The 27706-nt window shown below is 39.9% G+C and overlaps 1 protein-coding gene across 1 annotated transcript; it reads left to right on the top strand.

The window, feature by feature from the left end:
- On the top strand, positions 1-27706 carry LOC124106406 (maltase-glucoamylase-like; the record flags this gene model as incomplete). Its single annotated transcript, XM_046464007.2, has 23 exons — positions 1-57; positions 2617-2741; positions 6147-6235; positions 8214-8263; positions 8741-8908; positions 11521-11673; positions 12008-12208; positions 14293-14447; positions 15509-15677; positions 15940-16036; positions 16859-16971; positions 18089-18214; positions 19332-19460; positions 19719-19829; positions 20118-20180; positions 24009-24143; positions 24551-24638; positions 24988-25126; positions 25930-26063; positions 26185-26219; positions 26311-26427; positions 26825-26973; positions 27547-27706. Coding segments are annotated over 23 exons (2745 nt in total), but the record flags the coding sequence as incomplete, so codon positions are not given.

Here is a 27706-nt window from a genome sequence, read left to right on the forward strand (position 1 = left end):
AATGCCAGAAATGTGAATGCCTATTTCCCTGAAGCCCGCTGGTATGATTACTACACAGTAAGTTTTTCTCAATATTTCTCCAACTTGCAACATGTAGGTACAAAGATTTTACATCTGATAGACCTCAGGCAACAAGTTGGCTGTATGGTCTCTTACAAGTGGCTTACAACCTTGTAGCCTCAGTTTTCTCTCCTCCACATGTGCCAGGTCCACTTTTTCACAGGAGCATTGAGAAACAGCAAATCAGTTTCTCACTCAGCTTGTTGTGGGAATTCATGCCATTTATTACCTTTTCTTCTACATTCACTCTTCCCTGTTCTGAAACACTAGTAAGTTCTTAAAATTGTGCTATAGTTTTTACTTTTATCCTCCCCTACTGAAAAATCCCTAAATACAGAGAGCGTTCTTTCACCCTCTCTCTTCTTTCACATTTCTTCTTCTACAGTATAGATGCTGAAACAAAATTACTCTGTATTAATTACCTAAGTAAGTGGACTATGAGGCAGTGTGCAAAGGATCCACAGACCTGGGCCTCTACTTGCAAATCTAGTAGGTGTACAGGCATTGACCAAAGAAGAAGGAGAAGAAGGCTGTTGTGTATATGGTTGGCCTGTGTCCTGGAGTCCAGATGAAAGAACAAGGTGTTTGAATGTGTTTTCCATGATGGGGGTTCCTTTAGAAAACAGAAGATTCTTGAAGAAGACTGAGGAGTGTCCTCACACTGATGTCAGGCTTCCTCTTCTGACTTCCTGAGGAGAACAATGTGGGAGACTAGAAATGCGGGAGGAAGGTGGGGAGCAACACATGTGCTGGCCCCTCTCATCCTAGGGATTGCAGTGGGATTGTGTGAAAACAGGGTGAGGCAATGGAAGTGCAGTCCTCTCTTCTATGTATTGTGGAGCACTCATTCCTGTCTTCCCTTCTTTATTGCCTGTGGGTCTTTTCTTTGGGTGGCAATGTGTTTGGATTCTGCTATGGGCTTTCCTGCCAGGAGTTTCAGGGCAGAGAGCAGCCAACTTTGTTTAGTTGAGCTTAGCCTTGGCCCTGAGTGTGCATGTGGACTGTGCTATTCACTAACAGTTGTTTTAGTGTGTTGGGACTTTCTGCTGCAGGGCCTGGGGTAGGGTTAAACCAGGGAGGACCCTGGGTACCCAGTGTAGTGTGGCCTATCATTGTGTGGATGAGCTTGCACTGTGTGACCTGGGGTGTGAGGTCTTCCCTACATTTTGCACTTCTGGCATCTCACAAGTCTCCTACTGGCCCCTGCCTTACACAGGTGCCAAGCAGTGTACTGAGCTATAGGTGTTGGCATCCTGGACTTATATCCCCCTGATTCTTACTATGTTGAAGGGCTAATGTTTGCTTTATGAATATTAATGCATTTAAAATAAGTATGTGTACCACATTAAAGAAAGCCAAATGTGAGAACTAAGAAACAATTTTTCTAGAATGACTTCTTTTACCCTATATTTTTAGTAGAATACAGCTTCAGCTGAAGAAGGAGAGGTACAAAGAATGAAATGGAAAGATAAAAATTGATGCAGCAAACTACTTAGAGAAAAGGAACACTTTAATGTTTGTTAAAAATGAGTTTCCTCTGGTTGGGATTAATGAAGGAATGCTTCTTTAATTAATGTTCACATGTTTTGGACCCTATTCTTTGTTGTTCAGTAGATATTGGTAAAATCTGCCCCCTGCCAAATCTGGCTTTCATCTATTTGTAAATAAACTTTTAAAGTATACATCATTTTATTTGTTTTCCATATCCACTCTGATTACCTCTATGGAACCATCCTTAGGCTTTTGTGTCCAAGGGGATATTTGTCAATGTGTGGCTTCATTTGGAAAGTCACAGTGGGGTAGAAGTAAGTGGCTTCTAGGGTTTGGTGGGTAGTATTTGAAGATGCTACTAAACATCAAAGAGTATAGGGAAGCCTCACAATAAAGAATGATCTGGCCCCAAATGTCAGTAGTGCCAACACTGAGCAGCCCTGCTCTAGTTGAGAAAATGTGGAAGGTCCCCTGGGATTTCTAGAGATTGGTTCAGACAAGGGATCCACTCTCACATGAGAAGGATAAAGATGTCAATCATGAGCACTCAGGCATGGAGTAGAAGAAGAGGAATTACAAAGTATGTGAGCTCACTTTGATCTTTTCTGTGAAGTAGGAAGCAAAACCTTTGGTTAGGTGGGTGGGAGTGGAGACTGAGGACAGATGGCGACTTAGGAGGCACTTGGTGAAGGGACAGTTGCAGACATGCAATTGTGGACAGTGTGTGAGGAACCAACAAGAGGTGAAGGAATGGCTGTGCAGCCTCCGGTAGCTGTGCTTTGTGTCTCAGAAAGAGGTTGTGGGTGAAGGTGGGCTGTTATCCACACTAGGACCTCAAATGGGATGTGCTGTAGCCATGCTGAAAGGCAGTGGACCCTCCTAGACATAAAGCAGCTCAGTAGGACTTCACACAGCAGCTGAGGGAAGGCAGAAGGTTACCCTCAGGTGGTGCTGAGTGTTGATGAGTAGGTAGCACGTTCAGTGGGGTAGAGGAGGCTTCTTCCAGATGCACTGTTCAGGGCAGAATGTGTCCTCTCCCTCATCTTCTGTTTCCTCATCCCACAGGGTGCAAACACTAATGCCAGGGGAGTGCGGAAGGACCTTGAAGCCCCTCTCAACCACATTAACCTTCATGTCCGTGGGGGCTACATCCTGCCCTTGCAGGAGCCTGCACTGAACACACACTTGAGGTGAGTACAGGGCTAGTGTTCTTCTTTACACACTGGTTCACTACGACTTCTGATGGGCAACACCATCCCCCTCAAGGACAAAGCAGTTTATACCAAACTCGCTTTACTTTTTGTTCTTGCTCATGTGGTAATTTGTGTTTTAACATATTTCAAATCATCCAATTCTGCAACCATCAGTGGACCAGAGGCTGCTGCAGCAGCATGTGGAGTGCGGGGAGCAGAGGTGCTGAGATGCGTGTATGGTGATAGGGTCATCACACTCTGCCTGGATTGCCCTCGGGTCTTTCTCAAGAAGATGTTGATCTCGGGCTGCACCCAGATAGATTTGAAAGATCATGACAGTACCTGTATTCTTAAACCACCCGAATCTCTGAATTTCCACCATGGTAGCTTAAGAGATTGGCCTCCCTGGTCCTCTGAGGGCTGTTGCTTAGTTATAGCACTGAAAACCTCATCTCTTGGAAAAACACACTTCTGAGCTAACTGGTCAGCTGGTCACCCTGTTCGCCTTGGCCTGACCACCTATGTGCAGGTTTAGTTCTTGCCTCACTTACTTTCTTTTCTAGATGTGGGATCCTCTGTACAGCTTCCTATAGCCTCAAATTCCCATTCTTTTTCCCATGAATGGATTTCATTTTTTGATTGAAACTTGGTTCCAAAACTTCCTTTTCCTACAAACCTCAAGTATTCCATATCATTCACTTTCCCTTTATAATTTTTTATTTTAAAAGTGCAGGATATATGTGTATTAAATAGGTGCACATTTATATCATCACATAGTTGAAAATGTAATGTTTTTTTAAATATGCTGGGAGGTTTTTTTTTTTTTTTGAAGTTTAGAGACCCTTCCTTTGCTTTGAAGCTACTTTATGAGCTTAATTTTTCAAATTATTGATTTTAGGAATAATATGCCTTAATCCAACACTAACTGTTTTTTTTTTCTCTAAGTGTTTAGGTTCAGAATATTGTCTACACTGACTCCAAAATTATCTTTCCCAAATGACAATCTTAACTTGTTTCTTCCTGCTTGAAGTCTGAATTCTTTGACTAATAGGGTGCTTAAGATCCATCACAATCTTCTTCCAAGTTAACCTTAACAACTGTTTCTCCTACTATAACTTAATGTATATGTTGGTGTGTATGTGTGTTTGTGTGTGTGTGTGTATGTGTGTAAGTGTGTGTGGTGTGTGTACCAGCCCTCGCCCAAATGTTCCCCAAACATATTCACCCAGTTTATAGCTTTAGGTTGGGTTTCTGTACTTATTACTCTTTACAGACCCAGGTGTTCCAACATGGTACCTAAGATTTTTGCTACTGAATGATACAGTCAGCCCTGTGTGCATTTTTTATTATTATTTAGATCACCAAATTTTATTTCTGAAATATTTGAAACATATTAGTTTTAACAGTGACTTATATAGGGTCCATTTTCCATATTTGGAACCTTCAGCACTCACTGGAGGAAAATGTTTTGAATAAATGGCTGGCTTTGAACTCAAGATCCTCCTGCCTCGGCCTCCAAGGCTCTAGGATTACTACCATACCCAGCCGGTATAGTTATCTTGCACTTTTTATTTTGGCCTCCCAACCCTAGAGCTGGAGAAAAACAAATGTAAGTTATGCTAATATTATCAGAGAAGAGGGTTTAGAAGGGAGTTGTACAAAATCAAATTTTAATTCTTCCTATAGTCTTCAGTTTTTGACATCTGGGAATGCATACATTAAATTTATGTATTTAGTGGTTCTTCTCTGGGAGTTTACCAGAATCTCACAAAATAGTTTTAAATATTCATGTCCAGCCCTAGTGGATTCTTGAAGATCCAGAGTAATCTCAGATTTCATACACAAAAAATCCTCCCTGCTCTTCCAGCAGAGGGAGTGGTGCCCCTTCTGAATTTCTGAACATTGTCTAACTTCTAACCTTTACAGATATCTCTTTTCTCCTAAATATTGTTAAATATTTCAACGATAGTTATTTCATGTTCTATCTAAAAATTTTCCTTGCCGAAGCCCTTAGTGGAATGTAAATCTATGCTTTGTTATTTCTGCAGACTCTTTAGTGCTCACTTAATACCTTGTGTGTTCAGTGATATTTTGTTTTTCATATGTGGTGACCTTGAGGACCCAGATAGATGTATGTCTCCTCCAAAAGCAAATTACCTTATCTTTGGGTACATGCCAGTTGGACTACTGCCAACTTGGTGTCATGTTAGGTCCTTTAAAGATCCTGGTTTCACTTGTGAATTGGAGGTTCAGCCTCTTTTCCTTAAGTTACCAGTTTTAGGGTTCCAATGTTAGGCCTATTAGGCATTGGCCCCAGGAAATTCCAGGTTTGACTTCTTGCACACCCTTGTGAATATAGCCCATTGTTTTTTACCCCTGTTGTTTTTTCATTCACTTAGATGTGTACTTATTGTCTTTAAACCCAAGAATATTTTATTATACTTCTTTTGCAAAGTATCTAAGATCAAGTAGTATTCCATTGGATAGGTACTCTAGAATGTCTATTCCACCATCGTTCTGGAAGTATCATTTTGGAGTGCTTCCTTTTGTGTCACTGTTCATTTTCTGCTTTGTTTTTTTGGAGATAGTGTCTGATCTCTCTTACAATGAAGGTGAATTAGATCATGATTTTCGATTTATTTGAATTTTTGTGTCTTGAACTTCTTAGTAGCGACAGATCAACATAAGCACTGAGAGTGACAGCAAGCTAGTGTGTTATCACAGAGCCTGACTTGTGCAGTGGAGGCTGAAGTAGGAAACAACACACTAGGGCACCTAAGGCCAGGGAGGGCGCACAGGAGCCAGAGATCAGCTGGGAATCCAGAGGCCTGAGGCCATGAGGAGATCCCTAATGAAATGGCTCCTCCTACCTTCCTATTCTCTTTTTGCAGTACTTGGACCATCTCTTTGAGCATTGTTTTGTGCTCCTGTTCCACATTTTAAGGCAGAAAATTAGAAAGCTTTGTTTTTCTCTAACACAAATAATAGTAAGTTACCAAGTAAGGGAAGTGGCATTATGTAAATGGGCCATTTGGTGTGTTTTTGCTTCCTGAGTGAAACTGGTCCTTTGGTAGGCTGCATATATTTGTATAAGGTTTCCTTCTCTGCCAATAGTCTGCATTATAAATAGTGGTTTTAAACATTGCTTTCATTGTCCTTATTGCAGTGATTCTGATGCTTAAGTTATTGCCTCCTACATAAACATTTAGTGATAATGGTTGGGGTATTTCTATCTCATGTGACATTATTTAGTCTAGAGAAAGTAACACCTTCTAATTTGTCCTTTGTTCCTGAAATTAGGAGAACCATCTTTTCCAAGTAACTTTGAAATATGAAGGAAGCATTTGACAAATTGCTTTCAGTCCTGACCTTTCTGTGTTATGTAACTCCTGTTTCCCACAGTCGGCAGAACCCCCTTGGTCTCATCATTGCCCTGGATGAGAACAATGAAGCATCAGGAGAACTTTTCTGGGATGATGGGGCATCGATAGGTGAGTCTGTTATGAGAAAGTGTTGCTTGCCCTCCTACGCCTGTGTGTTATGGCCCCTCACTCTTGCTGGTCATGCAGCTGGAGGAGAAATAATCCAGGCACAGTAGCAAAAGTCACTAGAGAGAAGAGTTTGTTTCTGATTGTGCTACTTGAGATGTATCAAATAACCACCAATGTGAGGACAACAGGTTTCTGTTTCTCAGCAGTGTGCCATTGGTCAGTGATCTATAATAGGTCTCATTTTATTATTCTATGGACACCTGGATGACATATAGTCAAGAATTTTCCAATAATTCATCTGTAATGAAAATGTCTTTCCCCCAAATACTTAGCAACAAATGTCAAGGACATATCAGGAAGGCCAGGAGAATGTACTTTTGGAGTATATCTGCATCTAAGTATGTTTTGCAACATGTTTCTGGCACCAGTTAGTAACATTGTTGAAGTCCTTCTTAGGAAATAGATTCCCTTAATGCATATTCCTAAACTCTTGGAAGGAAATCTCCTCAATGTTACTATTGGAAAGAGAGGGAAGATCCATAGCTTCTTTGAGAGTCTATTTATAATTTCCTTAATGTCAAGGTGTAGCTTTTTAAATATTATCCAATTTATTTTATTTAAATGTTTCACTGATATGGAAAGATGGAAAATCTTCAATGTAAACCATATACTCAGGTACTGTTTATAATGATTACCAGTGAAATAAATTAACATCTATCACCAGCCATCTGTATATTAGCTCACCAGAACTTGTCTTCTTGTAGTTGAATGTTTGTACATTTGAACCAACACATCACAAGTACTTCCTATCCCCATACTTTCAACCTCTGTTCTAGTCTCTGCTTGAACAAATTCAACTTTTGTAGATGATACATGTAAATGAGATCATATAGTATTTTCTTTCTTTGCTTTGTGTAGCTTGTGTCTCTTAGTATGGAGTACTCCTGCTTCACCCATATTGTCAGAAATGACAAGATTTTCTTATTTTTAAGGCTAAATAATATTCCTTTTATGTATTACCACAATTTTTTCTCCATTGTTCTGTAGGTTGACCATTTGGTTATTTCTATATCTCAGTTATTGTGAAAACTATATTAAAAACTTAAAGTTAAGGGCTAAAGGCATAATTCCTTGGAGAAAAAAAATAGGGAATAGGTTATTATACAGTGGTCTTGGAAGTATTTAATTGGAGTTGACACCAAAACTAGTATAGATAAGAAAAGTAAAAAAATAAACCAGTGGGACTATATCAAGCTAGAAATCTTCTGCTCAACTTGACAATCAACAGTATGAAAAGGGAGCCCACAGATGGAGAAAATATGAGCAAACCACATATCTGCTAAGTGTCTTAACACAAAAATACATCAGGAAAATTATGTTTCAATAGCAAGTGAATAAATAACCAGATTTTAAAATTGGACATAGGATTTGAATAGAAATTTTTTCCAAAGAAAACATAAAATTGACTAAGACATATATGTAAAGGTCCTTAAATTCACTAGCAGCAGAGAAATTACATTGAGATATCTTTTCATACCTGTTAGGATGCTTACTGTGAAAAAGAGGACATAGCAAGTGTGGATGATCATGAGGAGAAAGTGGAACAAAACTGTTTAAAGTGCAAACTGGTACAGGAATTTTGGGATGCAATATAGAAGTTCCGCAAAGTATTGAAAACAGAACTATCCTATGATCCAGCAATCCCACTTCTGAGTATATATCTAATAAAATGAAATTGGCTTGTCAAAAGATGTGTGCACCCCCATGTTAATTGCAGCATTGTTCATAAGAGCTAAGATATAGAAACACCTGTGATCACATGTAGATGAATGAATATATATTGTGGGATCGTACTGCATCATGAAAGGAAGGAAATCCTGCCCCTATGGTCTGCAGAATGAGCTTTAAGAAGAGGTAGATGGAAATTGTTCTTGTGTGGTGGGCAGGCCATTCTGACTCGTCTTTCTTCTGCTTTCAGATACTGTGGCCAATAAAGTTTACCTTTTCTGTGAGTTTTCTGCCACCCAAGTGAGTAGCACATTTTTATAAATCTTAGGTATGAGATTTTGTCTACCATAGGCTCATATGTGCTTGTGTGTGTGTGTAATTATGATTCTATCTTCATAAAAATAAGTAAATGATAACAATAATGGCTACAGGTAAACAACACAATGCCATATAAGACTTCAGTCCCAATAATGTATCATCCATCTTATCAAAAGTAGGCAATAATATTGATGCATCAAAGCAGTTGGTCAGTGTGCTTTTTTTTTTTAAACTCAATGTGATTTTCTAAAATGAGTGTGTGTGTCTGTTCCTGATTGTTTTTGTTTTCTAAGAGTATTATAAAAGTAAGTTTATACACACAGCATTTGTTAGTTGGGACAGCTAAGAGGTATTCAGAGCAGTGGGGAGCTTCTGGCTAGGATGGAGCATTTGAGTGGCTGGAGAATCTATGTTTTAGAGGCACAGCTTTGGGCTTCATTGTGCTATTTTGACTTTCAGAACCGCCTGGATGTGAAGATTTCACAAGCAACCTACAAGGATCCCAATAATTTAGCATTTCAGCAGATTAAAATCTTTGGGACACAGGAACCCAGGAACGTTACAGTGAAACACAATGGTGTCCTGAGTCAGACTGCTCCCAAGGTCACATATGATGCTCAGCTGAAGGTAAAAATCCATGTATTGAGGTTGTTTTTCCAGAATTATTCATAGCACCTTGGTTTTCCTGCTTCCTGAGGTTGTGTGGATGCCTGTGGTGGGGAAGTCAGGGGCCTGGGAATGGAAGTGGTGAAGAGGTGATGGGCAGAGCTAGTAAGACAGGGAGGTCCTGCTCACCAGGGATGATGATCCTTCTTTCCCCAGCCTCTCAGAGTTCTCCTCTGTCTCACTGGCTTCACTTTCAACATTTTAGTTACAGGATACATAAGAGAGCAGAGTTAGGAAAGTGTGGAACAGGTAAGAAGAAAAGGGATCTGGAAGCTGATGGCTGATGCTGAAAGGTAAAGTTGGGAGGAAGGAGTCCCATGAATTCAAATACTGAAGTTCCCACTTTTTGAAAACTTTAAAGAGATGAGTAGAAGTTATCTCCAACACATATATTCTAAAAAACCAGTTTAGGACTAAGAATTGGTGATTCCACTTGATGGGTACCTATTTGGTTAGATAGTAATAATAAATGATTTCTCAATGATTGTGAGGAGACATGGCCATCCTGAATAGCCTATCATCATTCACTCTGATGCTGAGTCTTATGAGAAATCCTTTCTTCCAATGGTCCTGACCACAGTACCTGGCATTGTAGCTTCTGGGTTAACATGATTCATGAGAGACCTTCCAAATTTGGGGAAAATACGTCAGTTTAGTCCTGTACTATCATGGCAGTAGACTTTTTGTTCTGAAAGCACATTTGAGGACATACATATTATGAAGTTAGGAATAAATTTCTGTATGGCGGGTTATGTATATGGCAAAGTGCAAGGTATATGAAGGATTCATGTGGGAAAACAAGCTCAATTCATATTTGATTAATAAGTTAATTAATAAGACCTGAGGAACTCCTTTATTGTTTGAATGTGGGTAGTGAGGTGTCATGATTTATACACATGAACAATTGGGAAGACACCCAGGGCCAAATCAACATATAGGAAATGGTTCGCTCATGATTTAATTGATATTTAAAGTTTAGTGGAGCAGTTGAGCTGAGCTTTGTTCAGATAACAGGTCTGGTGCTGGGCCTAGAAAGTGGCATGTCAGGTCTGGCTTCATCAGCTACAAGGGAAAGGAAGCCCCAAATGGTACCAAGCTGGACTTTTTTATTTTTTCTTTCTGCAAGTCATTGTATAGAAGTAGACACTAGTAATAGACATAGTAGTTTACAGGCAGGCATGGTTCAATGGCTCAATGTTGTTGTGATTGAGGTCTTTTCTTCTCTTGTGATAGGAAGTGGCTGCTTAGTTTCTGTCAGCATGCACTGGTTGTAGGACATTATAGGAAGAGAGAGAGGAAAGAGTGTGTAGGGAGACAGATGGAAGAGGTATAGGGATAGGATAGAAAATACTCTTAAATCTAGAAATAAATACCTGGCCAGAAACTCTCCAGGAACTAGTACTCACATTTTCATGGTCATAGCTATACTACATAGTCAAAAAGGGAGCTATTTTGAGGAATTTTGTTTACTAAAATTTGGGAAAGAGCAAGGAAGAAAGCAATGAATTATGTCTTCCTGAAGGGGCATTTTTATGGGAAATCACTCCAAGTTGAGAGAGCAGAATAAGCCAACTCAGACTGAGAATAGTCCTGCATTGTCAGTCCATAAATCTCGGGTACCCACCTTAAGTTGGATTCTCTTTGCAAGAACATTGCTCTGAACATGACGAAACTAGTGGTCACACTTTGGAGGATGTGTGGTGCCAAATCAAGACAGTCACACTTGATTGATTCTAACACAATCTCAATGATCTTTGAAACATGGTCTTGTTGGAGGTGGGGGTAGGGTGATCTTTGTAGGAAAGACAGGTGCAAGACATAAGCAGAGAAACAGGGAAAAAGTTGATGATCCTTAAAATGAGGTCTTATTGCTTCAACAAATGAGAATGTTAAATATGCAAATTGCTGTTTAAAGACATGCCAAAGATGAGAAAAACACACAGAAAAACATTAAATTTTGGCATGACAGGTGGTCTCCTAAAAGCTTTCAAGTTTTGAGTATCTGGGTGTAGAGAACTGAAGACCCTTAGATGTTAGAAATGGAAGAATATGCAAAGATTTTTCCAACTCACCAGTTTTGCAGTTTTTAAAACTGAGGCCCAAAGAATTGAAATAACTGTCTGTGATTCCAAAGAGAAAATGAAATGAGGACATAGACAAATGATTCTATTCCTCTGTTCTTAGCACCACTATAGTCCAGTGGGAGATATTGGTTTGGCGACTGGATGGCAAGAAGGTAAACTTAATGTCAGATTAGCAAGAAATTCATTGACAAAATGAAGAGGTGAAGGACTCAGGAAAGGAAAGGAAAAGGGTGATCACAGCAGGTTTTATTTGATCTCATTCTTTCCACAATATAATGCTCAAGATTTTGATAGAGTTGTGACATTTGCCATATTGCTACTGAATATTTCCTCTTCCATATGTATAGCTCCTTCATAGCAACTACAATCAAATGACACTTAGATTGCTGAGAGTCTGGTCTGATGCCTACATGTGTAATTAAAAATACTTAGACATTGCCAGGCCTTTGTCCAGCAAAGGAATTTTTCCTTTGTTTTCCACTCCTTCAGGTTGCCATCATCACAGAGATCAGTCTTGTGCTGGGAGAGGAATACACAGTGGAGTGGAACACAATCATCAGAGATGAAGAAAAAATAGACTGCTACCCTGATGAGCATGGTGCTTCTGAAGCAAACTGCATTGCCCGAGGCTGTGCCTGGGAGGTAACCTCACTGAGGTGTTGATGGACACCCAGATCTTTAACCTTAGGCAGCAATTTCTTGAGCATAGCCCTAGTACCCAGGTGCCTACTTCAATTCCATAGAAACAGGGCTTCCAAGGAACCTGGTCTTGAAGATTAAGTATGGATTGAAATGGTGTATTTTTAATAAGTATTTTGCTTTGTGTCTAGAAATTTACTTTTTGTCAATATCTTATTATATGTACATGAAAGAATGATGTGTTGGCTCCATCTCATACAGATTGCCTTCTCTGATTATTTCTATTTGACAATTCTAGGACCACCTGTTGATCTACAATCTCAACTTTCCTTTCCAGGAATCCAGTTCTGTTGGAGTCCCTCATTGTTATTTTGTCAATGATCTGTACTCTGTGAGCAATGTCCAGTACAACTCCCATGGGGCCACGGCTGACATCTCCTTAAAGCCTTCTGTTTATGCCAACACCTTCCCCTCCACACCTGTGAATCCCCTCCACCTGCAGGTGACCTACCATAAGGATGAAATGCTGCAATTTAAGGTAAACATGGTACTTGTGTCAGGTACTGAGTAGGCCCTTTTTAGTGACATTATATTTTCAAGTTAGGTTATAGAACTCTAAAATGTGAAATTCTTTTAAGGTTCAATTTATAGGGCACTAGATTACTATCCTATTTCAAAGCATAGTGAGAATTCATTGCCAGTGAGAGCTGTTCTAATTTGCAATTTGAAGATGTTTTGTGGCTACTCTAAGGAGGTTTTTGGAGAACAAAACAGAGAGAGACAAGTTAAGATGTTCTCAAATATGTGTTCCAGTGGGGTTTGAGATTGGATGACTATAGGAAAAGAGATGGGGAAAAGTGGATATTTTAGACTAAGATGGTAGGGTTTACATTATCTGGTGACTTTATGGTAAATGTAGATAAGGGAGAGGGAGACTTGAAAAATGAATACCATATTTTTGTCATGTCTGTGTTGACAATGGTGACATTACCTGAAATGAGGAAGTTCTGAATAGGTTTGTATGTTTTCAGTGTAAGAGTTTGATTTTGAACACTGAAATTGAGGTCTCTTAAATAGCCATTGAAATGCAATAATTTCTTTTCCTTATATTGTTCAATTACATCTAAAGCCTACGTGTGGACCAGCTGTTTTTGTGTCTATTTCCCTTGTAAACTGTCAGCTTTTCTGTGGCCAGAATGTGTCTTTCCTCTTTGTGCTTCTGAAACGTAACACAGAGGCTCATGTATAGTACTTGTTCACCTGTGCGACATCAACTTGGACTCTCAGATCTGTAACATGTGCTAATGTAAGGAATGATGTCTGTTTTCTTTGTTGTTATTTTCTGTGTTTGTTCTTGTTTTTAGTGTCCTCACTATAGCATTGATATTTGGTTGTGGGCCCATAAAGGCTCAAAATTGAAGAACTTGCTTTCAGCTCGTCCACCACTTTCCATACAGTTTCTCTCTCCGAAACACTTGCATCTTTCTGAGATGCCTTTAATACTCTGTGCCTTTGTTTTTGCTGTTGCTTTACAAAAATGATTGATCTCATTTCTTGTGCTTGCTTATAGCTTCAAAGTTTATGACTCAGGCTGTAATTCTCCCATGGAACTACTTCAATGACCCAGAAACATTGTTAGGCATCTCCTTGCTGTACTCTCAGAATTTCTAGAGTTGTACATTTACTCACATTACCAAAGTGTCATGAATCCTTCTCTTTAACTATCCATTAGCAAGAGAAATTCTTAAAACCATAGCCTTTTGTAATTAAGTTCATATCCAAAGTTGCCTTTATATATTTTGCAGGCATTTGTGAGATACTCATGAAATGTTTAATCTATCATTTTTAGCAAGGATATCTCTAATTATTTTAATCCAAGTTCATATTGTGAATGAAATAATTTTCAATATTGAATACTTTTAGATATTTATATACATTACTATACAAACACAAAATAATAAAGGATACAGTTATAAACCACGCTCATTTCACAATGAAGTTACAAGTTAGCACAAAGAGTCAAGGGAATTGATACTGTACTTGAAGCCTTAATAATAAAATATAATGGATTTAGATAAAAATATTAAATCTGATGTTGTTCTTTGATATGTCACTTAAATCCCACATATCATGAGCTTAAAGAATGCAAATATATGCCATTTAGATTCATTGCCAATGATGTTCACATTCTTCTAAGGGTGTAGATTTAGAGTATTATTCATGCCTAAATTATTTTTGACAGACAATAATTTTCCATTTACTCAATGTATATGTTGTTTGGTAAAATTCTCATTATGGTGTGATTAACTCAAAATAATCAGATTATCCATTTAGAAAGCATCTCATTAATGATGATAAAATTAAACATTATCTCTTTTAAGCATTTTTTTCTTTTTTATTCTAATTTGTTATATGTGACAGCAAAATGCAGAATAATGCACATTACACATATACAGCATAATATTTCATATCTCTGTTTGTATACAATGTATATTAATACCATCCATGTTTTCATACATGCACTTAGGGTATCATCAATGTAATTAAACTGTGTTTAATTGTAATCCAGAACTTATTCCCTGTATCTATATTCTTATTTAAAGTCAGTTTCTTCTGCTCTAGATTTATGACCCCAGCAAGAGTCGTTATGAAGTCCCAGTCCCCTTGAACATAACAAGGAGTCCATCCAGCACCCCAGAGAGTCGACTCTATGATGTCCTCATTAAGGAGAATCCATTTGGAATAGAAATTCGCCGTAAGAGTACAGGCACTGTAATGTACGTGGCTCTTTTCTAATTTGGAATTTCCATGTAACTGTACATTTCTTGTCTGGCCTATTGTCCTGATTGGTTACTGGCTCAGGCCTCTTCTGTCCATTTCCAGATCCATGAGTAAGCTATTTCCTTCAGCTGTGTTCTTATGGGAAGGTGTTTGGCAATCTGGAATGATGGCTGAATCTGTTGCATGTTTGGGGAATTCATCCATTCAGTGTTTATGGGTTATTTCACTATATTAGGTATTGTTTTAGGTACTATATTCATAGATGGATAATTCCTCTGATCTCACCACTGTAACAATAATTTAAATGACAATATTATAAGGAAGTTGATGTTGATAATTAAGTAAACGAACAGGTGAACAGGTAATCAAGAGTTATGGTAGGTTATTGCTTTTGATATTGAAGGGTTAACTTTTGAAGTTGATTCTGGATGGAGAGAAGGAAACCCCTATATGGGGCCTTTGGAGTAGGGAAAAGCATTTGTGATAGAGCAAGAACATAGGTCAAGATATAGGATGACACTTGGCATGTCAAGGAATAGAACAAAATCAAGGAAGCGAGCAAGGAGGTGAGTGGTGGGAGATGAAGCTGGGGTGTCAGGAAGGCTTAGATCAGGTGCAGCCTGGAAGGCTTCATGAGGTGTTTCCATGAGAAGCCATGGAAGAGGGTCACCAGGGAGTGACATGACGAGAGATACTTAAACATATCCGTCTGGAAAGCTGTAGGGAATGGACTATTCAAGGGAAAGAGCTGAAGGAAGGCTTGTGTGGAGTGTTAGCAGCTGAGATGGTGAGATGGATTGAATTTGGTTTTGTGGAGGGAACACTGAAAACAGGCCATGTAATTGAGAAATAGAATATGAAGGAAAACTCCCAAGTTCATAGTGGGGATATCTGTGATTATTGTCATCAAAAAGACTTTGTGGTGTGTTTGGGAGATGTTGGGTTCTGGGTTGTGGTGAGAATCAAAGCTTCTGTTGTCCTTAAAAAGTCACCATTTGGAAGGCAATAGGCAAGATAATTTTCTTTTCTGAATGTACCCTTTGTGTGTGTGTTGCAGTTGGGACTCTCAGCTCTTTGGCTTCACCTTCAATGACATGTTCCTCCGCATCTCCACCCGCCTGCCCTCCAAGTACATCTATGGCTTTGGGGAAAATGAGCACACAGCCTTCAGGAGAGACTTGAACTGGCACACGTGGGGCATGTTTTCCAGAGATGAACCCCCCGGGGTAAGCAAGGAGCCCTGTGGATATGTGCCTCTCTGCCTCTTTCCTCCCACATACATCATGGTCACCTTGTGCTACATGATCCCAGACTCAGATTTTCTTTTTCTGCTCTTAGACTATAGGATAATTTTCATTTATGCTTCTTATGTGGTTTACTCCTTTTAGAGGGAAGACCAAATCCATCTCAGTAAACAAATTTTTCTTTGATTGTTTCTCATGTACAATGACTTTTAACCTCCTTTGATTTCTCCCCTTTGACACTCAGTACAAGAAGAATTCCTATGGCGTCCACCCCTACTACATGGGACTAGAGGAGGACGGCAGTGCCCACGGAGTTCTCCTGCTGAACAGCAATGCCATGGGTAGGATGGTGCCAGCGCTCCTTCTATTGTTGTCTCCCAGTCAGTCATCCTGTGAAACTGTAGAATGTCCTTGACCTAGCAGCTTTCCAATGTCAAAATTATTTAGAGGACAGTGGCTGTTTTTCTTCTTTCCATTCTGTTGACTTCAGCCTTGTAGCATGAGATAACAATATTTAATATAATTCTATTTTGGCAGAAATTCCATATGAAGGGTAGGAAGTCCACGTTAGTCCCAGGAGTCCTAGAGGTTATTAAGTTGGAAGTATCTGCATAGATGGTACTCATGATGAATTAAGTGACAGCACTCACATCTTTAAGTATGAAGATATTAATTTATTCTGTATATAAGATAGGGTTGAAAATTCAGGCCTGGGATAAAATGTCTACATTAAAACTGGTGTACTCTGAAAAAGTTCCATGCTGGGGTTAATAAGATTATATCATGTCATTTTCCTTGTTTGATTTTGTACAAGGTTTTATTAGATATTATCATTGGTGGATATTGGGTGAGGTGCATACAGAATAGTCTTTTTACCATTCCATGTGTCTATTAAACTATTCTGAAGTAGAAGTGTTATCAATAGTTTTAAAATAGCAGAATGATATTTATAATGAGATAATGAGGCATACCAAAGGGAAAACTTCCTGGGGTGGGACTCTGTAGACTTTCACTGAACTGTTTAATTTCATTTGGATGCAGTACAGAATGTGTGCTGTTAATAGATTAGAGTGCAAGAGAATGAAATTAGGGATTTCACAGATTGTTCCTTGTCTTGTAGGTTTCTAGCTTAGTTTTCATTTGTCACTTTCCTATTTTTTCAGATGTGACTTTCCAGCCCACACCTGCTCTGACATACCGTACCACAGGGGGAATTCTGGATTTTTATGTGTTCTTGGGGCCAACTCCAGAACTTGTCACTCAACAGTACACAGAGGTAGGTTGAAATTCTACTGATTATCAAGCATTTATATGGCACATTCCATGTTCCCAAATACTCACTCTGACAAGTAGAATTGAAGGTTTTTCTTAGAACCAGGCATATTATATAATAAGAAGCTATAAGTACCTTCCAATAATCATTAAATTAGAGCCTAATTATTCCACATTAGGTAAAGTAGACACTGCACCTGAAGTAATGCTGAGCCTAGTGGTGTGAAGTGGTGATGGGGAGGATAAGATCGTAGTGCTGAGAGTTGTGGTAGTGGTAATGGTAAGAATGGTTGTGGAATGCTGAGGTGGTGAAATGACCTATGTGTGAGGATTGTAGTAGTGGTGCTTAAGGTACTAATGATGGTAAGGGTAATGGTGGGAGTATTCGAGGTACGAGTGGTGGTGATAGAGATGTTAACAGTGGTAATGGTCATCTGCTGTTGGTTAAAGTGGTGGGGATGGTAGTTATGAGCATGTTGGGTATGTTGATGATGGTGATTGTGTGGTGATAGGGAAGATGATGGGGTGAAAATTCTGGGGATTGTGTGGGTGATAGTGATGGGGTGATGATAGTGAAGATGGGGGACTGATGTGGTGGTAATGGAGGTAATATTTGGGACTGTTGAAGACAGTTGTAATTTTTGTGATAATAAAAACAGATTCTGTCACTCTTACTGCATGTCAGACCATTTAAATGTATTAAGTCATTAAGTCCTCATCAAAACAGCGTGGGGCAGACATTACATTTATGTTTAGTTTACCAGTGAAGAATTGAAACATGAAGAGATTACTTAATTTTGTTCAAGGTCACAGAACCAGGAGGACATGAGCCTGTGTATTAACCAGGCACTTTCCCTCTGGGATCTGTTCTCTTCAGCAATAACCTAGACCACCTCTAGGAATGAGAGTGAATTTAGACTGTACAGAATTCCAAGAGAATGAACTTTAGTCTAGAAAGAAGCTTTCTCAAGGTATCCTAGTAATTTTATATCTGCTGAGTTCTCTGGATTTGAATATGTTGATTGTCTATCTTGGGGCACTAGAAAAATATTCTTATTATTTGTTGTACAACTTCATTTGAGTCATTCCTGTAAGGAATAATATTTCTGTCCATATTCTAGGTGATTGGCCGACCTGTGATGGTACCGTACTGGTCCCTGGGGTTCCAGCTGTGTCGCTATGGATATGAGAATGATTCTGAGATTTCCAGCTTGTATGATGAGATGGTGGCTGCCCAGATCCCCTATGTATGTCTCAGTATTGGTGCACTGGCTCTATGAGCTCATAGCCAACTCAGGCTTCTCTGTGTCTGGATTTATTTGTTGGGTTTTTGTGGGGTTCAGCAAAAGCACAAAAGTTTTTTTCTGACTTGATGACACTTTGAGTTCCATCCTGACAGTAATTCAGGAGGGGCCTAGCTTCCATATAATAGCAGTGTAGACTCAGTGACTCAGAGTAAGAAGATAGGGCAGGGTCCAGAACTTTTCAACTCTAGTATGATTCCATTTCTTTTATTTATTTTTAGACATTTTTCTAAAAGTCCTTGGCACCATGAGATTAAATTTCCCTCAAGAATAGTAGTGGTAATTAAATAAAATTAGTCCCAATTCAATGATTATGTATTGATGAATCCCCAAATTTTTGTACTACAAACATTATTTTATCAGTGCTGAGCTACTCACTGGCTGAATGTAGGGCTTCTAGATATGTTTCCAAAGGAAATACACATGGTAATAAATTCTTATCATCCATTTGAGGAGAAGCCGGATTGAATACTTATAACTGATCCTGCAGAGCCGTTTCAAATTGAATTTTATTCTACTCATTGTTCAATTATTTGCAATTGTTCCATTAATGGGAAATACATCATGCAATGTACCATATTCTTATAAGACAGCTATTTCTAATTACCTCTGAGATTGCATGCCGACAGTAATTATGAGAATTTGTTTTTCTTTTTTTAAGTTTTGAAGCCAACTTACCATCCAGATTGTATTACAACTGAGTAGCTAACTTTTTTTTTCTTCTTAATATAAACTGTTTTTATCAGGGGCAACACTGGGGGTGGGAATGCAATCAAACCTTATAATAGCTATTGACAAAGTAATTTCCCTATTATATTCTCACAATAGCCGTGATATAGAGGCTCTATCATCCTATTTTTACTGATTTATATTATATCTCTATTTTGAGTAAAAGTTTGAAAAATTAGATGAATTTTCTAGTTTCCATACTGAAAGAGCTAGGATTGGCAAGAGTCAACAGGAAGCCATTTCAATTCACCATCAGGAGGGGAGAGTGTTTCTCCTCTGGGAGCTGGACTTTCAGCACCAGCAGCCACTGTTTCCTTGTGTCCTCCCCCAGGATGTGCAGTACTCAGACATTGACTACATGGAGCGGCAGCTGGACTTTACCCTCAGCCCCAAGTTTGCTGGGTTTCCAGCCCTGATCAATCGCATGAGGGCTGATGGGATGCGGGTCATCCTCATCCTGGTGAGTCCTTTTGTGCCTGTGTGGATGGAGTGTGTTGGGAGGAGGACTGGGCTTTGTGGAGAACCACTTTTCTTGTCCCTCTATCCATATGAAGAACAGAGAACTCCAAGTACAATAAGAAGAGTATATTTCCAGAGATTCCCAGAAACTCTAGAGGGCAGGTGGAAGCTAGGGACCTCCCAATGAAGAAGTTCTTTTTCTCTGTCCCTTGTCAATCTCTCTCTTTGCTTTGCCGACTGACTTGTGCTTTGCTTGCAGGACCCAGCCATTTCTGGCAATGAGACACAGCCCTATCCTGCCTTCACTCGGGGAGTGGAGGATGATGTCTTCATCAAATATCCAAATGGTGGAGGCATTGTCTGGGGAAAGGTATGATCTAAGTGGTGACTACTAGTCTCCATCATGGGAGAGGGCCATAGTTTGTGTGTTTGTGTGTGTTTTACCCTTTTCTTGTGGATGCTGAAGTCATTAGTTTTCATTTCTTGGTTAGTATTTATTGATATATTGAGGACTTTGTGGATTTCACTTTTATATTGATAAACCCTACATGATAATCAAAAGTATTATTACCCTCTACGGCTGTGGTTGACAGTCTTAGGAATTCCTTCTTAGGTAAACTGCCAAGTGCATTGCTGTTAAATATTTTTCTCTCTGCAGGTGTGGCCTGATTACCCTGATATTGTTGTTAACAGCTCTCTAGACTGGGACAGTCAAGTGGAGGTAAAGAGCCCTTTGTGGATGTTGGGTGAAGGCCAGGTTGTTAGGAATGGAAACCATACCCACTATCCTAAATATTCCCTGCCAAAGACTTTGGCAAAACAAGGGAAAAGCTCCTAGGAACGGTGTGCTGTGTGTCAGGCTTTGTGTGAATTACTTTAAATGCAGTTTTGTTTAATGTGTAATTGGGAGGTAGGTATTATTATCTATGGGATTTAATTGACAAAGAAGTGAAATTACTTGTTCATGGTTTTAGGAGACACAATGGTTATTTAAAATTCAAAGCCACCTGATTTCATAGGCCTATTGAGTTTCCAATGTATGAAACTTTCAAGGAAGACCAATCTTTTCTTAGAATGAGTCTGTGTCTTATTGTTGTTGCCTTGAGTATTCCTTTTAACTAGTATCTCTAACCTTTGTCTTTAGTGATTGGGTCTCCCAGCTTCACTTTTACTTCTCAGGTTCCAGTATTGATTAAAAATTTACTCTTGGGAACAGGTTTTTGATTGCAATGAAGTTGTCCCATGCTGCTTGACCCAGGTTTCTTTCTAGCTTTACTAAGTATTTGTTGCTTGAAAGAATACATGGTTCCACACTGGTCCATGATGACTTCAGCCAGATGTTCTGGCCAAGAAGTGTACCAAGGGAACTGATGCAGCCTGTCTGCTTTGTCATCAGTTGCTCTCTAATACTTTTGAGCAGGGCTGTCAGGGTGGTATCTGGCCTCTTCAGAAGAACCAATATTTTTCTGGTACTTCTTTATCCACTCTTCAGCAATGATTATTCTTTCTGGACAGAAATTATAGTAGAACATGTGAAGCTTATGAATATTGATAAAAGTACTGAGAAGTCAAAGAAAGTAGTTCCAAGGATACCTACCAAGGATCAAGGGGCCATAGAGTATGGTTTGCACATGGTCATCAAGGTAGCATAAGTAGTATGTCTTGAAACTCTCAAGGTCAAGGATTAATCAGAAAAAAATAGTGTTGTGGGAACAATGTACAGTATCTATAAATTTTGCTATTAGCTTCTATAGGATCTCAGGGGTGAAGGCTCTGCTTAGGGGACATTTCCTATACTGGAGGATCCTAGTCAGTGGATGGAGGGATAAGAGAAAGACATTAGTAAGGGATGGAACTGGCACAGTTAGGCCACATGTTCATGCCTTATCCAGACTAGTTAATTTTAGTGGCCAGTGGTCTTTTTTAGAGGTAAAGACTGATATTTGGACTGGGACAGTCTGGGGACCAAAGGCTCAGGTCTAGGACACAGGAGGGAGAATAGTACTAGTTGGTCTGTGACTTTCTGATTCCCAGGTGGTAACAGTAGCACTCTAGAATCAAAATGAGTTACCCATATTTTTGTTCAGATTATCTGGCAGTTATATTCTGTATTCTTAATTTTTGCAGTACATAGATAAAGTAAAAGAAATAGAATCTCACCGGGGCAGATTGGTAGTAGTGAATCAAAATCAATTCAAGATTATGTTTTTCTTTTGACTAGTACTGAATCATTATCTATCTGTCTCTCACCCTTTCACTCTTTCTCTTTCTCCCTTGTTCTCCTTCCTATATATTCACTTAAGTATTAATTTTTCATCTATTATTTGTGTATGTATCTACTTTCTAGCTAATAAGGAAATAAGAAAGAAAACCTCAGTACTTGTTTTTTCATTTCTTACCGAGGATTGTTTGAGGTTTAGTGATCCAGCCGGCCCATGCGGACATAGAATCAAATCATGCCGTAGCCAATCTGACACACAAGTTCGATTTGCTTAGAAGAAGGTCATTTTCATTATTGAAGGGATTGGCTATTACCTTATGAGTTCATGAATTAACACAGTTCATCAGCCATTTGGGACTGCCATATTGAGGGGATTCAGAAGTCCGTGTGGCTGTTTGGTTATCTCAGTGATGTGGGAGCATCATTTGATATTTGGTGGGCAGTGACTAGGGATGCTCTTACCTCTAATAGCAGGGGATTCTTCACAAAGAATTCTCTTGACCCCAATGTGAAATTGTACCTTTGATGAGAAATGCTTCATTTGGGTACCAAAAATATATTAGATAGCTTGTAAGAGATTATTGGTATTTAGAATAATTATAACCATTAAATTAGTAGTACCCATGTGCTGAGACGAATTAAAGTGAGATTATTGATGCTCAGGTCTGCAATTCCTGAGGGTAATATAAACAAGCAAGCAAGTAAGCAAATAAGCAAGTAAATGTTCATCCATGAAGTAGTGGAAAAGCAGATTTCTGAGTCTGAATCTCACTGTTTGATTCAGTAAGTTTGTGGTGGCATCTAGGAATTGAATTGCAGTATCATGCAATGGATTGTAATAAGTAATTCTGAGGGCTTTTGTGCAGATGTGAACATCACAATTTTAGGACAGAAGCGATATGGCAAGAGTTGAATTTGGATAGCACTTTGGCGAAGGGGAGGGAATTTTTACTACATGGGTAAGGATCAATACAGCAGCATTTAGTAAAGTTAGAAAACCATGGTTGGGCTGATTTACCACGTGTATCCTAGAGGAGATACAGTTCTGTCTCTCAAACAGCTGATCATGATTCATTTCTTTAATCCCCACTCTCCACACATACCATAGGTTCTGAGATGGCCATAGCTGGAGCTCTGTTTGTGATGAAAGATTCTGTGTCTATTTCCATACTTTTCTATTTCCATTTCCTAACAAAGGAATCCAAAGTTCTCAGTGATATGGCCCCTTGCCCTTTCTGTCGTCTGTGAACCAGACCTGTGCATGATGATCCATTACTGTTTTCTTATTGGTGTTCCTCATTTGACTTTTATCTAGACATATGGATACCAATCACCATTTTGCATTATACAAGAAACTTGAGCTTGCCTATACTAAGTCCTCTTTGGGGATTCTTCCTATTCTCCAGCATTATTTAGCACATTACATCATATGAGGCAGAGTTTACCACAGAGGAGGCTCAATTGTTTTGAGATACACCAAGGATCAGAGTATTTTCTAACAACATAGAATATATAGACATTCATGCATATTTGCTGCTACTGAGTGATGTTCTTCCCAAATTAAACACTGAACATTTATTATCATTCCCTTATTCTTATGACAGTTTCTAAGCTCTGCCATGTAGGAATCATAAAGACCAATCAAAAGTGTGTAAGACAAAGTCTTTGATCTAAAACCCTTACAATCTATTTAAGAACCGATATGTGAATCCACTTTCCATGCTAAGTTGAAGACATTGCTTTTCCTGCTTGATGAAAGAAGCAGAAAAGGAAACATTTATTGAGGTTCCTCCTTAAATTCTTCCATATTATATTACAAAAAACTGCAATGCTCACATGATTCTGAAGCCACAGAACACTAATGAATGCCAGTCTAATGTCATGAAATGTAATCTCTCCCCTCTCCCATGTTGCCAGTGGATATGACACATTGCCATGCCACCTGGTTTGCCTTTCCTCTGGTACAGTGCCTGTGGTGTCTGCCCTTTCCAGCTACAGTTGTTCCTTGTTCCCTATAGGGTCTTAGGGGAGAGCTTAGGAAAAGGCAGGATACAGAGTGCAGGTTGGGAACTGAAGCCAGGGATAGTGAGGGTGTCAATTGATAGCATTCATGATGGCATGAAAAGGAAACAGATTATGGACATTTTCAAATGTGTCAAATTCATCCATAATTCTCCTCATTGCCCTCAATGTATTCTCAATTATCAAGAACATAAGGTAGGCTCTATTGAGATTTTCACTCTGCCATAATGTAGTCCAAGTCTTTTCATTAATTAGGTTCTGTAAGATATATTCATTTGGGATAGTGAATTATAAATGTTTTTATAGGAATACCGAGCTTATGTGGCCTTCCCAGACTTTTTCCGTAATTCAACTGCCTTGTGGTGGAAGAGAGAAATTGCAGAACTGTACAACAACCCAGAGAATCCAGAGAGGAGCTTGAAGTTTGATGGCATGTGGATTGTAAGTGTGTGTGTGTGTTTAACTTGGTGTGATTTACCATATGAATGTCAGACTTTTAGTCAAGGTGATAGTAAACTTCCAAGACAGACTTTGGATATATTATGCTGCATTTCCTGAACTGAGGTGTGGAATATCCTGATATTCCTTGTAGCTTGTTACTCATTCTGTTGAACCTCTAGGGAGATTGCCAAGAATGCCTCAGGGAGTATTGTTTTGACCTTCTAGTCAGTCATCCTTTAGGGATCAATTATTTTTTTATCCAATTCTTATCTGGATTTGATGAGCCAGACTGGGCAAGCATCTACAGGTGTACTGGTGGGAATGATGTATTCACCACACCCTTGACTCTCAATTGACAAGAAGTCTCTCAGTTAAGAGTAAGCAATGTCTGTGTCTGACTTTTCTAGGATATGAATGAACCATCGAGCTTTGTGAATGGGGCTGTTCCTTCAGGCTGCAGTGATGCCAGTCTGAACCGTCCTCCCTACATGCCACGTAAGGACCCTTGGGCTTCTCCATGGCTAGATGGAAGATAATCATTGTTTGAGCCCAGCACCAGAGGTTTATCCTGACCAGCAGAGCCCTCTGTGTTTTCTGGTTTATTGGGGGCCAGAAACGAAAGCATTTCAAGTCCTTTTCCAAACTTTTTGGTGCAAGTTTCTGGATCTCTTGGGGGAAAGTTTCCTGAATTTGTCTAGAAAGCCCTTTTCTTAGTTACAATCCCATGGTTGGGGCCATTGTGAAGTCAAGTCAATCTTAAGATGTGTAGTTAAATGCCTTAAGGAGAGGTCAGGGACTAAAAGGCTCAGGGCTGGTTTTCACCTTCCCAAATCTTTTCCCTCAGATCTGGAGTCCAGGGACCGGGGCCTAAGCAGCAAGACCCTGTGCATGGAGAGTGAGCAGATCCTTCCAGATGGCTCCCGGGTGCGACACTATGATGTGCACAGCCTGTACGGGTGGTCCCAGACCAGACCCACATATGAGTGAGTCATTGTTTTCCTTCTCCAGTGGGCTCAGCCTGTGGGGACACATAGTGCTGGGCATAACTTTTAAGTTTTTCATAGCAATCCCATTGCAAGATTGAAGAACATTTAATTGTAACTGTCACAATTTTTATTTTTGAAACCAATTTTCCTTAACCATGGGGCCAGTCCCTGTGAGTATATGTAGGAGGTCAACTTTCAATACGATACTGTCCCATAAGTGAGAAACTAGTAGTTCTGTTTGGGGAGACTCACGTGATGGCACGAGTTAGTATTACACAGTGCAGTTGCTTCTTTAAACGCATTAGTTACGTGAGGTAAAGAGAACATAAGGACTGTACATATCTCACCTTTTCTTCAACAGTAAAACTTCTATGTCAGCATATTTTTTCCATTTTTAATGTACAGTAAATGGATCTTCTGTGGAATAAGTAGCCCACACCCTTTAAACTCAATGAATATTAGAAATTATCCTAAGAAAAATCCCATATAGTGATATTCTCTCCTATTCCTCAAATACAGATAACCAAGAGATAATAAATAAGTGGCAGGATTCAGTGATTTCTTACTCTCTGGGTAACCAGTGGGTCTGAAACATGGTGAAATCCCTGTTACGACACCATGAAGGTGGTGTTGTCTCCATCGGTCAGTAGGACCCTCTCCATTGCTCAGTCTCCCATATTCCCGCCATTCACGTAACCAACATTTTGTTACCATGTCCTCTGTTCTTTTTATGGAAAGGGAAGCCCTATTCCATTCTTCTTGCTGTGTCCTCAATTCACCTGTACATTCCCCTCCTACAGAGCTGTGCAGGAGGTGACTGGACAGCGAGGGATCGTCATCACCCGCTCCACATTCCCCTCCTCTGGCCGCTGGGGAGGACATTGGCTGGGAGACAACACTGCCACATGGGACCAGCTGAAGAAATCTATCATTGGTGTGTGGCTTCTTCCCAGGGGCCTCTGCTGCAGGGAAGGGAGCTGGTGTCCTTGGGAAAGGAGGGAGGAGAGGGCGGGGCACACACATGCCTCTCCTGACAGCCGTGGTTCTCATTGCAGGCATGATGGAGTTCAGCCTCTTTGGCATCTCCTATGTAAGTGACCTTTGCTCCTCCTCATCCCTAAGAGGACACTGACACCCGTGAGCAATCACCCACAGGCTGGTTTCATTTCCTCTGGTTTCAGACGGGAGCAGATATCTGTGGGTTCTTTCAAGATGCTGAGTATGAGATGTGTGCTCGCTGGATGCAGCTGGGAGCCTTTTACCCCTTCTCCAGGAACCACAACACCATTGGCACCAGGGTAGGACCTTCCTCCTTGCTCACGTGCTTTGCGTCACATGCTGTGCAGCCTTCACCTTGGAGTCCCAGTCCAGACCATCTTTGTTCCTGGGAGATTTTCAAAACCATCAAAGCGCCTCACAATTGCCAAAATGCACAGGATTATCAGAGGATTCTTTAAGTGTAGGAAGGATTGTTCCAAGTATATCCCTGAAGTGTTTTTTCTGGGAAAGTTCCATGAGGTCTCCTGGAAGATCCTCACTGACTATTATCGGACTATTCAGTATATTTCAGAGTGTCACTTGTAATCACCTTTATCTTAGCTGTGTGTGATGTACTTGGATCAAGCTTTCCTTTACCTTCTTTGCCCCCTAGGGTCCCTGGGTTGGGCTCTCAACACCTTTGCTTTTATTCCTTAGAGACAAGACCCTGTGTCCTGGGATGCTGCCTTTGTGAATATTTCCAGGAGTGTGATGGAGACCCGATACACCCTGTTGCCATATCTGTACACCTTGATGTTCAAGGCCCACACGGAGGGCAGCACTGTGGTGCGGCCTCTTCTGCACGAGTCAGTGTCCAGCTGGGGTCCTAGGGACTGATGCATAGTTTAGTTTTGTAGGGTGGCAGTTGATGCAAAAAATTCTTCTCAATGAAGATAAGATTTATTTTGTCATAAGCTCTCCAAACCACAGAGTCCACACTTTGCACTCTGTTTTATTCACACTATGTGTTATTGAGAAAGGCTATTTATTGAATGAAAAATATTTGAAATGATGCAACACAGCCTGATTTTTTTCTAATTTGTGCATGCACAGACCTCTGTATGTGGTGTAGCTATTGAAATAATTAAGGCCAAGTGAGTCGACATCATAAAAAAAGTATTGAGGGCCTTCCTTGCAGTTTGAATGTGCCATCTGGAAACAGTGGAGAATTTTTCAAGTGTCTAAACATATCTGAAGCATTTGTGATGTCAAGGTAACTTGACATGTAGAATATTGAAGTCTGTGTATTCCTGATCCATATAGGCAAAGACTAAGGATGACATAAGATGGAGTTGGAGGGGAGACTTGCCTCTGAACTTGAGTTGTTCCTTGGGGTCTTGGGCTGGGACTCTGACTGTGACATCTTCTTACCTTCCCAGGTTTGTGTCAGACCGTGTGACATGGGACATAGATGATCAGTTCCTGCTGGGTCCAGCCTTCCTTGTCAGCCCCGTCCTGCAGGCTGTGAGTATGGAGGCCTCAGATGTGTGGTGGATCCCAGGTGTGAGGGTGTGTGAATAGGGGCAGGAGAAGAAGCCT

The sequence above is a fragment of the Marmota monax genome, unplaced genomic scaffold (assembly GCF_021218885.2).
Source record: "Marmota monax isolate L192 unplaced genomic scaffold, Marmota_monax_Labrador192_F-V1.1 WCK01_AAM20220418_F8-fsc01902, whole genome shotgun sequence".
NCBI lineage: Eukaryota > Metazoa > Chordata > Mammalia > Rodentia > Sciuridae > Marmota > Marmota monax.